Source organism: Gouania willdenowi, chromosome 7 (genome assembly GCF_900634775.1).
Source record: "Gouania willdenowi chromosome 7, fGouWil2.1, whole genome shotgun sequence".
Taxonomy (NCBI): domain Eukaryota; kingdom Metazoa; phylum Chordata; class Actinopteri; order Blenniiformes; family Gobiesocidae; genus Gouania; species Gouania willdenowi.
The window spans coordinates 36,446,320-36,459,544 of NC_041050.1; the positions used below are offsets into that span (position 1 = coordinate 36,446,320).

The 13,225-nt window shown below is 35.8% G+C and overlaps 2 protein-coding genes across 2 annotated transcripts; one reads left to right on the forward strand and one right to left on the reverse strand.

Moving 5' to 3' along the window:
* Nucleotides 1-161: 161 nt before the first annotated feature.
* Nucleotides 162-6,136, reverse strand: mad2l2 (mitotic arrest deficient 2 like 2). Its single transcript, XM_028454124.1, has 8 exons — nt 5,814-6,136; nt 5,423-5,541; nt 5,262-5,333; nt 5,092-5,192; nt 3,559-3,653; nt 2,536-2,609; nt 2,313-2,405; nt 162-794 (listed from the first exon to the last, which is right to left on the reverse strand). The coding sequence occupies exons 1-8, from the start codon at nt 5,851-5,853 to the stop codon at nt 747-749; spliced, it is 642 nt and encodes a 213-aa protein (XP_028309925.1). The 5' UTR covers nt 5,854-6,136; the 3' UTR covers nt 162-746.
* Nucleotides 6,137-7,194: 1,058 nt separating this feature from the next.
* slc25a45 (solute carrier family 25 member 45) lies at nt 7,195-12,955 on the forward strand. Its single transcript, XM_028453401.1, has 7 exons — nt 7,195-7,317; nt 7,561-7,664; nt 7,734-7,777; nt 8,496-8,567; nt 8,653-8,841; nt 11,001-11,235; nt 12,411-12,955. Exons 2-7 carry the CDS (start codon nt 7,628-7,630, stop codon nt 12,689-12,691), a joined length of 858 nt encoding a protein of 285 aa, XP_028309202.1. The 5' UTR covers nt 7,195-7,317; nt 7,561-7,627; the 3' UTR covers nt 12,692-12,955.
* Nucleotides 12,956-13,225: the final 270 nt, after the last annotated feature.

Genomic DNA, 13,225 nt, shown 5'->3' on the forward strand with positions numbered 1-13,225 from the left:
AAAGGATGATATCAGATGTATTCTGCCTTACAGTCTGAGTGACCTAAGACATATTTCAGTGGTCCTGAATTGGATAAACGTGTGTAGAAGAAGTGTGTGTGTGTGTGTGTCTTTATCACTCTAGTCTGTTCATTACTGTGTAGTAAAGGGTTCAACAATTCGAGATTTCAAAAAAAGTTTTATTTCATTTTTATATACGTTCTGCATATTTCTCATAGGTTTTTTTTTTTTAAAAAAAGGAAACATATTTGCATTTGTCATATGACAATTAAGTAATTATTGTACATTATGATACTTTAGATGCACAAGACCCCAAAACCAACTGCACGTTTCACCACATTCCTCTTTAAATATAGAATGAATACACAACATTCAACTCTGCCACTGATGAAAAATGAGGTTGATTTAAACATTCTACAATCAATAGTTGGATGAACTGATTTACAATCAGTTTTCTGTGAATAATCCAACTTTCTTCATAAGACATTTAAGTTTGTAGGAGGAAAGTGCAGATGGTAGATCGATTGTTAACTCTGATTTACTTGTTCATCACACTGTGATCATCAATAAAAATCTGCTTTCAAAACTCAAGTACACGTCAACAACAACAACAACAACAGGAGCACATTTATATAGTACACACAGTTAACCAGCGTTCCAGACACAACATCTACGTCCATCCAGTGAATCAGAACGAGCTTCGTTTTAAACATGCATCCAATAGGTCGTCACGTTATTCTGCAGCTTCAATAAACCTGTGTTTTCTGGGCCCGTTCCTCCACGTACAGCTGCATCTGTTGCCAAGAAAAACCATCAAACTATGGGTGAACTGCAATTATCAAGCAACATCTAAAAAACAAGATCTTAAAGGGTACATGTAGTGATAATGTATACAGCAAATGTATTACCAACAAACGATTTTATACCTTGGGGCATAAACTATGCAGAGTCGCCATTTTGGTCAGGATGTGACGCGCTTTCGTTGACTCCCGTTAGCTGTTGCTAGGCAACAGTGTTTTGTTGATCTACAGTTTCTGAACAATGGCGGCGTGTAAAGCCAATAGTCGCTAAGTTAAGGTTTTGTTTATTCAGACAAGGTTCTTCAGGATTTTTTTTAATCTCCCGACATGTTTCGACTGTCAACTGCCAGTCTTCCTCAGAGTTCTGTTGATCGCCTTTGATGGTTCCTTTGAAGTTTCACTTGACTTTCGTGTAATAGTTCCAGCAAGATTTTCATCTCCTGAAACATGTCAGGAGATAAAACAAAACCTTAACTCAACATACTATTCAAAAAGAACCAATGGTTGCTATAACAACCATAGGAAAAACCTTAGCAGAAATATTTATTTAGCGTCTCAAAGCCAAATAACAACACTAAGTTAGAGTTATACAGACGTTGGCTCTATAATATTGGTACAGGATATACACTTAAAACGTTTCCATTCGGATGTAATTCAGTGGTATGCAAGGACCACTTCAAGCTAAGCTGCTCTGAGAGGGCACTGTGGGCTAAGCTAATGGGCTAAGCTAATGAACGTCTGAAATCAGACACGGTCCCTACAGAATTTCAATTCAGCTTGTAAACGAATTTGTTCAGAACACTACTATGTTTCTGCTCACATGGGGGGGTGTCATGGCACTAACCGCACCCCCACCAGATTGTTCCCTTTTACTTCCTTGCGGCTAAATGATGAACAATCAGGAGAACTTACCTGTTCGTTAAGGCGCTGTCAGATGCTGATCCTCAGAGATTGTCACGCATCATCCAGTCAATGAACAGATATCCTTTCACGCAGCTTTCAATGCAGCTGCTCGCCATATTTTTGCACTTCCAACACCCAACTACTCAGCTGTGGCTCGTTTCTGCTGATAACAACAGCACTATCCGTCCGGTAGTTGGTGAGAAAGGTGATATTTAATCCTCTCCTAATATACAACCTGAATGCTACACTTTTATGACTAAAGGACTGGATACACATGGCTGCTTAGCGCCAAGAGCTAACAGAAAAACTACATCTCCCACAATGTCAACAGACTTGTTACGCCTCAACCTCCCACAATGCACCATTTATTTAAAGCAACAGGCCATGTCGATCAACGAAAGTGCATCAGATCCTGTCCAAAATGACGGCTCTCCATAATTTAAGCTCAAGGTATAAAATCGTTCTAAAAAGTCCTTTTAATGTGTTTTTTTTTAAAATATAAAGGTGCAAATATTTTGTTTATTGGTAATACATTAACACCCTTTAATCAAATCAAATCACCCATTTAAAAGGGTGATAATGAACGTATCTATGGGTTTATTTGCTCACCTTCACTATGTCAGACGTCATGGTCTTCAGAGGAATCAGCTTCGGCTCCTGCATGTTAACTTCCTGCTCATCAGCCACGATCCAGGGAAAGTCCTTCACAGAGCACATTTACACGTTTACATGCACACAGATGTTTTTATGCTGAAAATGGCCAATTTAAGTCGAAAATTGGAGGTTGAAATAAGATTCATGGTGTTGGTTTTGCTTTGTGAGCTCAGCTTACTTTAATTACTTGAACCTTCTCCATGTTGCGTGTGGCAACATCTCTAGTGTGTACGAGGACCGTGAAAGAGCAACCTGTGATGAGAAGAAAAAAAATAACAGTTCAGCATCTTAACAAAGGTGAAGTCCTAGGACCAACTTCATAAATTACCTCAATTACCCAATTTTTAGGAGACAGTGTCAAAGTATTTACCTAAATGACAGCTGGAGACATAATGTAAAGATAAATGTGCAGGAAGTTTGGTTTTGTGTCCATCAGCTAATTTTCAAAGGCTTAAATAAATGAGAAAAAGAAACTAAGTTGAATACACTCAGTTTCTTAGTCATCAAGTAAATCGAACAAGTGTGACAAGACTCAAAATTGTCCTTTAAATCTTAAGGAACCCTTACTGCATTTAAATAAATGAATAAAATCTTTAAAATGGAAAGGTTGTTATATTATGAGGATCCAAAAGGACATGTTTTATCTTATTTGGAGCAAATGGATCACATTTATTACCCCCATAAGAGTAGATTTTGTTCAGCAGAATCTTCTTGTTCTATTGTATATAGTTACTGTTATTGTTATAATGGAAGAATTGTGTATTTTTGAACTTTTTAGCATGAAGACAAAATGTTTGAGTGGCAAATAAGCAGAAAAAAGATGTTCTCAATTTGTAATTGCGTTAAATAAAACTTTTATTTCTATGTGTTGTATGTGGGTATGTATGTTGATATATAAAAATATGTACACTTATTTAAAATTTAAATATAATATTTTTTAAACCGACTTGGAAAAGAGGGTTATTTGAGCCTCAACCCTTTATAAACTTGGTGTGAATGTTCAAACAAAAATACAGAAAAATAAAGAATTTAAATATAAATAAATAAATAGTAGCCAATCAATGGACACTAAAAAGGAAGATTCACATTAACTAAAAAGTTAGAAATTTGCCGTTATAAAATACATTCATAAGCTTCTTGAGTTGCTAGTGTTCGAAGAATGTGTAACGATGCACACTGTGCAGTCTTCTGTGGTCCAAACCTGGTGGGTTATTGTTCAGGATGGCGTCACACACGCTGATCTTCAGGATGAATGCTCGCAGCAGCTGCTCCACATGTGACAGTAAAATGTCTGAGCTGTGATGACAAAAAGAGTAAGAGCGAGAACTAAACAAGTGCATTCTCAATATGCTAACACACTGCTACGTTCAAGGGATCCTCCACTGTTTTTACAAATGTGGCCTAAAATCTTTGAAATGTCCTCATTAGTAGATCTATGTCTAACAAAACTCAATATTTTGCAACATATTAATTTTATTAACTTTTAAAAATGGGACTACTTTACCGTTTTAAGATCTGTATTTTGCCATCTTGAAATCACATGATTGATGATGTCACACGGCCACACTGCCTGTAAACATCTCATTGTTTTCTACTGGAGTGAAACATTCAGCCTGATTTTTAGATCATTCAGCAGTTTTTTTGGTCAAAATGACAATTTGTGCTTTTAGTTGTTCTAAATAATCAGGAAAAGTTAAAGATGTCGATGTAAACCTCTTGTTTACAGAAAGAGGATAAAAACAGACTCGTTTGATAATCTATGACTGGGGATGACAGTTCCAAGTAGTAGACAATGAAGCAGAGAAGAAGAGCCCTCCTAAGGGACCTTTACTCTCCCTTAAACAGTGCGCTGACACGCTCTGGTGGCTGAGGTTAGTGAGTAAAGTTGAAAGACTCCCACCCAGAAGGACTTCTATCCTCAGGGTTTGTGTGTCTTCAACAGCCTGTGATTTACTCGCCAACTTCAGCCTCTAAAATAATACAAAAATTTAATGAAACCTCACAATATTAGCAGAGCACACAATTTCCCAATGCCAATATCATGAGGGAAGTCATTTTTTTATTTCAAATTGTTAAAAAAACTCTCAATTCTTCCAAAATCCTGCAATTTTATTCAAATTATTTCGCAAAATATACACAAATTACATAAAAATTGGCCATAAAATCCAATAAATTGAAAGTGAAGATCATGCAGGGACTGATATCTGTCACTTATTGCTTTGATATTATCAGTGCCGTACATATTTTATCATTTATTTATATGTGGAAGTGCAACTTAGAGCACAATGATTAAATTAGTAATTTTCCTGCCTAAAATCTGCATCCCACTTAAGATAAACTGCTTCATATTTGGCCCCTGAACTAAAATGAGTTTGACACCCCTGACTTAGATCAACCAAAAGCAACACAAATTGTATTTTGATTGAAAAAGCCACTAAATGATCTAAAAAACAGGATGATTGCTTCACTCCAATAGAAAACAATGGGATGTTTACAGACAAATACGGCCGTGTGACATCATCAATCACATGATTTCAAGATGACGGACTACAGGTTTTAAAATGGTAAAGTAGTCCCATTTGTAAGTTAACAAAACAAATATGGTGAAAAATAATGTGTTTTGTTAGGCATAGAATTACTAATAAGGACATTTCAAATGCTTTAGGCCACATTTGTAAAAAAAAAAAAAAAAAAAAAAAAAAAGTGTAAGATCCGTTTAATGGTGAAATATTACCTGATGGAGAGCAAAGGAGGCTGGGAAATCTCAAAGACAAATCTCTCTACTGGATGGTGTTCTTTGTCCATAATGACAACTACGACCTTCTCCGCATCATTCTGAAAGATAAGCAGACGAAATCAGCAGGAAATATAAACTACAGTAAGTGACTAACTAAAAACAACTACCTTCTCAATGAGGGGTTTTACACAGTGGAGTGTGTCTTGAATGTACTGATTCAGCTCTGGGTGACATGACATCTAAAACCAGCATCCATTAAAAAAAATAAATAAATAAATCATTGTTAAAGATACACACAGATCAGTACCAATGCGGGGGAAAATCATACCTGCACAGGCACATTGTATTTCTTCCTCTTCTGAAATATCCCAGAAGGATAAACTTCACGGACATACAGGATGAGATGAATGGCAACCTCCAGGAACTCACACAAGATATCAGCAACCACTGAAAAGCCATTGATTGATACATTCGATTTTTTAAAAAACATGAAAAATATGATTAATTCTCACAATTATTTCATAAAATTCATGAATTAATTGGACTTCCTGAATTTAAAATGTAGAACTAAAATATAAGAGAAAAAAAACAAAACATTTCTATATTCCAATAACAAAAATCCGTGTTTAAGTGTAGAAAGGGAGTAAAAAAAAATCTCCATTATTACGGCTACCCAGTAGATATAAAACACCATCTTGTGTCACTAATGTTGGTCTTACCTTGTCCAAAATTGATGTCTTGTCTCGTTAGAGTTGTCATGTTGTGTTTTAATCTCTAAGCAACATGTAGAAAATAAACAAATGTGTTTTTTACAGCCAACTAAAGCCGAGTGCCCTTAAAAAACATCCTCACATTAGTGAAGCCAGGCGGGGTCTCCTCAGTCTTAAACAAATAAAAACAGTAAAAAGAGACAGAAAATTAACCGAGCGGTGAATTTAATGAAAGAAATAAAGACGTTTCTTAACCAACGCGATGAACGCGGCTTTTCTTCTTCGCTGATAAAGAAAGCAAACGCTCTGTAGCGGCGCGCTTTCTTATGACGTCACAATTTGTTTACAAGCTCCGTCCCGTCGACTAGTAATGACGTCCGGTGGTAAACTTGCTAATTTCTTTGAAAAATAGTTATTTATTTATTTATTTATTCATTTTCTTTTTTAATAAGAACATTGATTTTTGGTGTGAATATTGTTTTGTCAATTAAAATATGTATTCCATTTTTGTAATTATTTTAAGCCATATGTTTAAGTCAATTAAAAGTTTGAATAAATGTAGTTTATATGTGTACATCAGTAAAAAGTACAGTCACTGTGCACTAGCACATTTAAATTACTTAACAAATCTCAAATATGGATGCTGAAAGCTTCAATAAAATGCATCAAACCACCAAACGTGTGGTTTGCTGGTTTTACCCCGAAGCAATGATACCCACCACATACAACCATGGGAAATTATTCATTTTCACCTAATTCATCTAAAAAACATTTTTCAAAACTAATTAATTATTGTCTGCAAATATGCCATTTTGCTGCTGTGAGCCCCTCCCCATTCCAAAGCGCACAGGCGTAATAATAATAATAATAATAATAATAATAATAATAATAATAATAATAATAATAATAATAACATATTTATAAATTATACATATATATAAAGATAATACAAAATTATAAAATGTAAAAAATGTATTTAACAGAATAAAGTTAAATTGTAGTTCTAATCATATTTAATGTTTTACTTCTTACATCTATCCCTCCCATGACGTGTATCAAGTATGCAGAATATGAAAGATGATAAAATAGTTGTTTTTTATGTGTATTCAAGACACTTTGATACGTATGACTGCATATTGTTAATTGCACTTTGTCTTTCAAAATATTAATATGAAAGATCATAATATATTGTTTCTGTTGTTGCTCATTTGATTCCTATTTTAAAAAAAAAATCACATATAATAATGACTGCAGATTGTTAATTGCACTTTTTACTAGAAAAAAATAAATGTGGAAAAAAGGTTGAAAAAGACTGCCTGAGCAAGCCTTTATCATAGAAATATCAATGCCTTTATTCTGAAAGGTCGCTCTGCCCAAAAGGAAGTGAGGTGGTACAATGTAACTTGACTTGATGCTGAGCTCGAGCCAAAGAAAAGATCAGCTGGGAGAGAAATAGTGAAAGTGTTGTAGAAGCTAAATAAGAATGGAGGAATAAGGTAGAGGCTTAGTAAAGGTAGGTTATCTGCTCTTATTATTCCTAAACATCATCATTATGACAAAGCACCACGTTGCAGCCAAACTCTGTCACTTTAAGAACACTTTACATGAGAAATGTATGTTGCAAACTCAAAAAAGAAACACCACACACACCATAGTTTCAATTAATGGAAAACAACATCCAAATGCATGTATTTTTAAACACACTTTGCACTTTAAAATGAAAATGAGCACCTTTAAAATGTTTTGTGTCTTTTAGGTAAACCTAATGTACCATCCATACAACACACAATTGATTAAATTCAGGCTGTGAAAGTGTGTCAGAAATGCCTTTTTTGGAGTTTTTAGCTGGAAGCATCTCAGGTAACAAAGACTGATTAAAGTCACACCAAGTGAACATACTGATATATATCTGTGCATGTGTCATTGTAGGTGCATTGGGACTTTCAGTTGGGCATCCTGTTGACACTGTGAAGGTCAGATGATATTCATGCACACTTAAACATGACAAACATGTATAAACATGAAAAATAAATTTAAATTGTAAATGTAAATCTACAAATATCTACAAGTGTAAAACATTTAGCCTTAACATTTTTATTCAGATTGTACATTTACATTTCACATTTACATTTAGATTTAACATTTAGATTTAGATTTAACATTTATATTTAGATTTATTTTTCATGTTTATACATTTTTGACAATGATATAGAACATGTGTCAAACTAAAGGCCCGGGGGCCAAATACTGTCCTTCAGAGGATATGAATCATTGTGTAAATGATCAAATAATTCCATTGTAAATTCCTGCAATTTTCCTCAAATTATTCCACAAAATCTCTAAAAATAATTAAAAAAAATTGGTTAAAAAAAAAAAAAAAGACTTTTAAGTATCTGTCATTTATTGCTTAGATATTGTTGATTCCTTCCATAATTTATTACTGGAAGTGCAAATTTTTGCACATTATTGTTGAAATTGTTTGTTTTGCCGCCTAAAACCTGTGGCCCATTTGTGATCGAACTGGTCCCTGTTTGGCCCTTGAACTAAAATGAGTTTCACATCCCTGATATAAAATACTATGCTGTTTTACATGAATTTGTCTCAGATTAAAGGAAAATTAGCTAAATGTGAGGAAAACAAGGTAAATGTTGGCTACCCCATATTTACTGACCCTGTGTTCTACACTTGTAGGTGCGACTTCAAGCCCAGTCGATCTATAATGGAATATTTCATTGTGTGGCCAAAACCTACTCCAATGAAGGGGTTTGTGTCTCCTTTATTGTGTCTCCATTCACTCAAACCTCCTCTTCTTTGAATTAAAAACACACACGTGTTCTAACTGCCTTAGATACGTGGCTTCTTCAAAGGGATGGCCTTTCCAGTCATGACCACCGGCATCACCAACTCTGTAGTGTTTGGATCTTACAGCAATGCGTTAGATTACCTCAGCCAGACCCAACGAAAGGACCGCAATGGTGACAAACCTGCATCTGCTGCACACGTCTTCACTGCAGGCTGTTTTTCAGGTCTGGTGCAGGTGAGATTGACCAACCTTTCACCGTGTCAAAGGTACAGTGGAGCACAATAAATGCTGATATCAGCAGCACGACAACAGCGTGTGCAGTGGACCATGAGTTTACTGGTTAACAGTAAAATAACAGATATCGGAAAATGAGTTACAACAATAACTTGTGGACTGCTTATTTTTCTACACTTGACGATGCCACATCGCACAATGCAGGAAACCTGAGACTGAATTTTCGAAGGAATGTCATTACAAATAATTCAATTTAACACAACTTTATTTATATAGTGCTAAATACAACAATAATTAATCTCAGAGCACTCATCAAAAACTAGTAAGGATGTAATAAACCCAACATTTCCACATGAACAAGCATAAGCAACGATGTAGAGCAAGCGTCAAACTCATGGTTCGGGGACAAATCCAGCCCTTTGGAGCATCCGATTCGGCCCGCAGGAGAAAGTAAAAATAACATGAATCCTTGTGTAAATGAAACTCAAAAGTATTTGCGGGGGCTCAAAGTTTTACCAATGCTTATATCACATGATTACAGTCATTCTTAATGATAAACTGTTGAAAAAACTCAACATTCATACAAAATCCTGAAAATTTTCCTCAAATTATGACATAATATTTCCCTTATTTAAATAGAAATTGGTCACAAAATCTAGAAATTTTAAAGTGAAGTTTCGGTTGGGACTGATATTTATCACTTATATTGCTTGGATATTGTCAGTTTCTTACATATCTTGTATTTTATATACACATAGAAATGCAAACTAGGACACAATATTGTTGAAATTACTAATTTCCCTGTGTAAAATCTGTGGCTCACTTTTTTATTTGTGCTCCACTACAGGACATTATTTTAGAAATATTTTATTGATATAATATTTAATTAATTTATTATGATTAAAATATTAATTTAACTTGATTAAAGTGTTATTTTAAAGAGTGACGTGCAGTCAGGGTAGGCAAGGTAGGCAGTGCCTACCCAAGGGTGACTTGATATTTTGATAATTTGTTTTAATTATAATATAATTATAAATGATTTATTTTTCAATTTCCGATAGCTGACAGTACCTATAAGTTTGAAAGTGTCAGCATTTTGTGCTTTTCATATCCCAAATCACTAAACATCGCTATTTCCTAACCGCTGTAAGGCAGGAGGAGGCCACACCCCTTCTCAAAGGCACATTTCTGCTCTGCCTCTGTTCCCATAGCATGTTTTTATGTGTTTGCACATGCACAGTCACTTCCCCAAGATGAAAATCATTTATGTAAAAAGGCAGCTCTCTACGCTGCCTTTGGACATAACCATGCTATGCTAAATGCTATACCTAAGTTCACAGTGCATTAGTGAATTGATATCACGTGACCGCTGCTGCTACGTTCTAGCTAGTGGGTGGGACAACACTACAGTCAGGATGACAGCCCTAGAGACGATAAAGAAACTTTTTTTTGAGGAAAAACGACAGCTTTTAAAAGATGGGAGACCAACACCTGAGCTACCAGACCTTCAGCAAAGGTAAGGTCAGAACATTGTTCGTATTTTCCACAGTGAAAGGAAGGATTGGCTTTGTGGATGCTCCTCACTGAGGCTGTTCTGAGTTGTTGTTGTTGTCATTTTCTCCGTGTTTCTGTTTCCAACACAAACAACGGATGTGCTGCCGTGTCTTGGGATATATTTTGTTGGGAGAGTATGGATCTTGTTGGGTTTTTCCTTTCTTAGTATGAATTTTATATTTTGATAAGCGCATTGAGATGACTTTGTTGTAAATTACGCTATACAAATTAAGTTGAATTGAATTGAATTAACACTTGCCAGCAGAAACATATGAAATTGTCATTGGTTTTGACATTGGTGGTTTCGATTTGGAACGCCCTGCCTACCCAACCCTATTGCTCACGGCACGTCACTGATTTTAAATATATTTTTTGTACTATATATAAAGCTATCTGTTCTCAGCTGCATACTTAGCATAGTTTTAATTTGCATAGTTTTAATTTTTTAATGTGTGCTACTTCGTCACATATTTGGGGTTATTCACTATGAAGTCATCTTACTCCTCTACGTTACTTTCACTGTGAAAGAGCTGTTCCAAAACCTCATTGAGAGTAAATCACATTTTGATGAGACTGTCAAACAGTGTTTTTGTATTTGCCGTCAGGTGTTGGTGTGTGCTCCCATAGACCTGGTGAAGGTGCGTCTGCAGGGTCAGACCACAGTGGACAGATACCGCGGCCCTTCCCACTGTGTGTCCATCATCCTGAGGGAGGAGGGGATCCAGGGCCTGTTCAGAGGAGGGCTGGCCCTGGCTCTGAGGGACGTACCGTGTTACGGGCTCTACTTCCTACCTTATGAGGTGATTCGAAAGGCTCTGACTGAGAACGGCAAACAGCCAGGTGAGAAGAGAGGTTCCATTTTCCAACACGTTATGTTTCAGGGCAACACAATAATTTTTTTTCTTACTTTTTACACAAATGAGAAAGTGATTTTATCTTAAAGGACTCCTCCTCTGTTTTTATAAGTTTGGCATCTAGTATTTTAAATGTACTTATTAGAAGATCTATGCCTTACAAAACACATTATTCTGCACCATATTAATTTAATTACTTAAGAGGACTACTTTATAGTTTTAGAGCTTGTGTTCATCCATCTTGAAATCACATGATTGATGATGTCACACGGCCCACTGCCTGTAAACATCCCATTGTTTTCTATTGGAAACATTTAGCCTGCTTTTGAGATCATTTAGCAGCTTTTTAGTCAAAATGATACCTTGCTAGGCTAATGTTAATGTTAGGTTAATGCTAATGCTAGGCTAGTGTTATTGCTAATCTAATGTTAATGCTAGCTAATGTTAATGTTGGGTTAGTGCTATTGGTAGGTTATTGTTATTGCTAGTCTAATGTTAATGCTAATGCTAGACTAATGTTAGGTTAATATTTTTGCTAGGTATGCTAGCTAATGTTAATGTTGGGTTTATGCTATTGGTTGGTTATTGTTATTGCTAGGCTAATGTTAATGTTAGGTTAATGCTAATGCTAGGCTAATGTTAGATTAATGTTATTTCTTGGTTAATGCTAACTAATGTTAATGTTGGCTTAATGCTATTGGTAGGTTATTGTTATTGCTAGTCTAATGTCAATGCTAATGCTAGGCTAATGTTAGGTTAATGTTTTGCTAGGTATGCTAGCCAATGTTAATGTTGGGTTTATGCTATTGGTAGATTATTGTTATTGCGAGTCTAATGTTTATGCTAGGTTAATGCTAATGCTAGGCTAATGTTAGGTTGATGCTAGGTTAATGCTAATGCTAGGCTAATGTTAGGTTGATGCTAGGTTAATGCTAATCATAGGCTAATTTTAATGCTAGATTAATGCTAGTCTACTGCTAGCTAATGATATTGTTAGGTTAATGCTAGTTAATGTTAATGCTAGGCTAATGCTAATGCAGTGTTGGATGACACAGGCCAGCACTTGCATCCTCACTCATATTTTCTTCAGGAAATGCAAATATTCTAATTATTTTAGTTTTAACTGATGTCATTGAATGTCAGTCATTTTTCTGTTTTCAGGTACTTTTGCCATCTTGATGGCAGGTGGTGTAGCCGGCGTGGTGACCTGGTCCTTCGCTACACCCATGGACGTAGTAAAAGCCCGTCTGCAGATGTCCGGGGCTGGCGGTCAGGTGTATGATGGCGTCCTGGACTGCATGAGGGTGAGCGCGAGGGAGGAAGGTGTGAGGGTCTTCTTCAAAGGCCTCACACTGAACTCAGTGCGGGCGTTTCCCGTCAACGCCGTCACTTTTCTCAGCTACGAGTATCTCATGAGGATTTTCTACCCGTCAACAAGCTAATGTCCTTTCATATGAATGTGTTTATATTTGATCGTATAGTCTTATCACAGCCTTGTTTACAGATGTCAAACTGTGTTAAGGTCAAATTTCATCTTACAATCAAACCTGTTTGACAACATTCAAAGTAAAACACACTTGACTGTGAATATTATTGCACATCAAGTGAAGCAATATGTGTCAATGTGAATCGTCAGTTGACGGCTATTTATGCTCATCAACTGACTGAATAGGGTTTTCTAATAAAGCAATGACCGGTCTATTGTTGCCCTGCATGTGTTACAAGTTTCTGTAAAAAGCCAAGGAAATCTAGAAATGGGAAAATATTTTCCAAAATGTAGGATTGCCTGAACATGGCCTGAAATGACAAAAATCAAAGACTGTGAGGACTGTTTCTTCAAAAGAGAGAAATAACAATCAAAAGGGAAAAGTCTGTACTGTAAATGTTGTCTCATACTGGAATAGAGAAAATCTGGTGTCAAGGTAATAAATACCTTATTTTGAATTAAATGGCTCGTCAACTCTGCTTAGAAACTG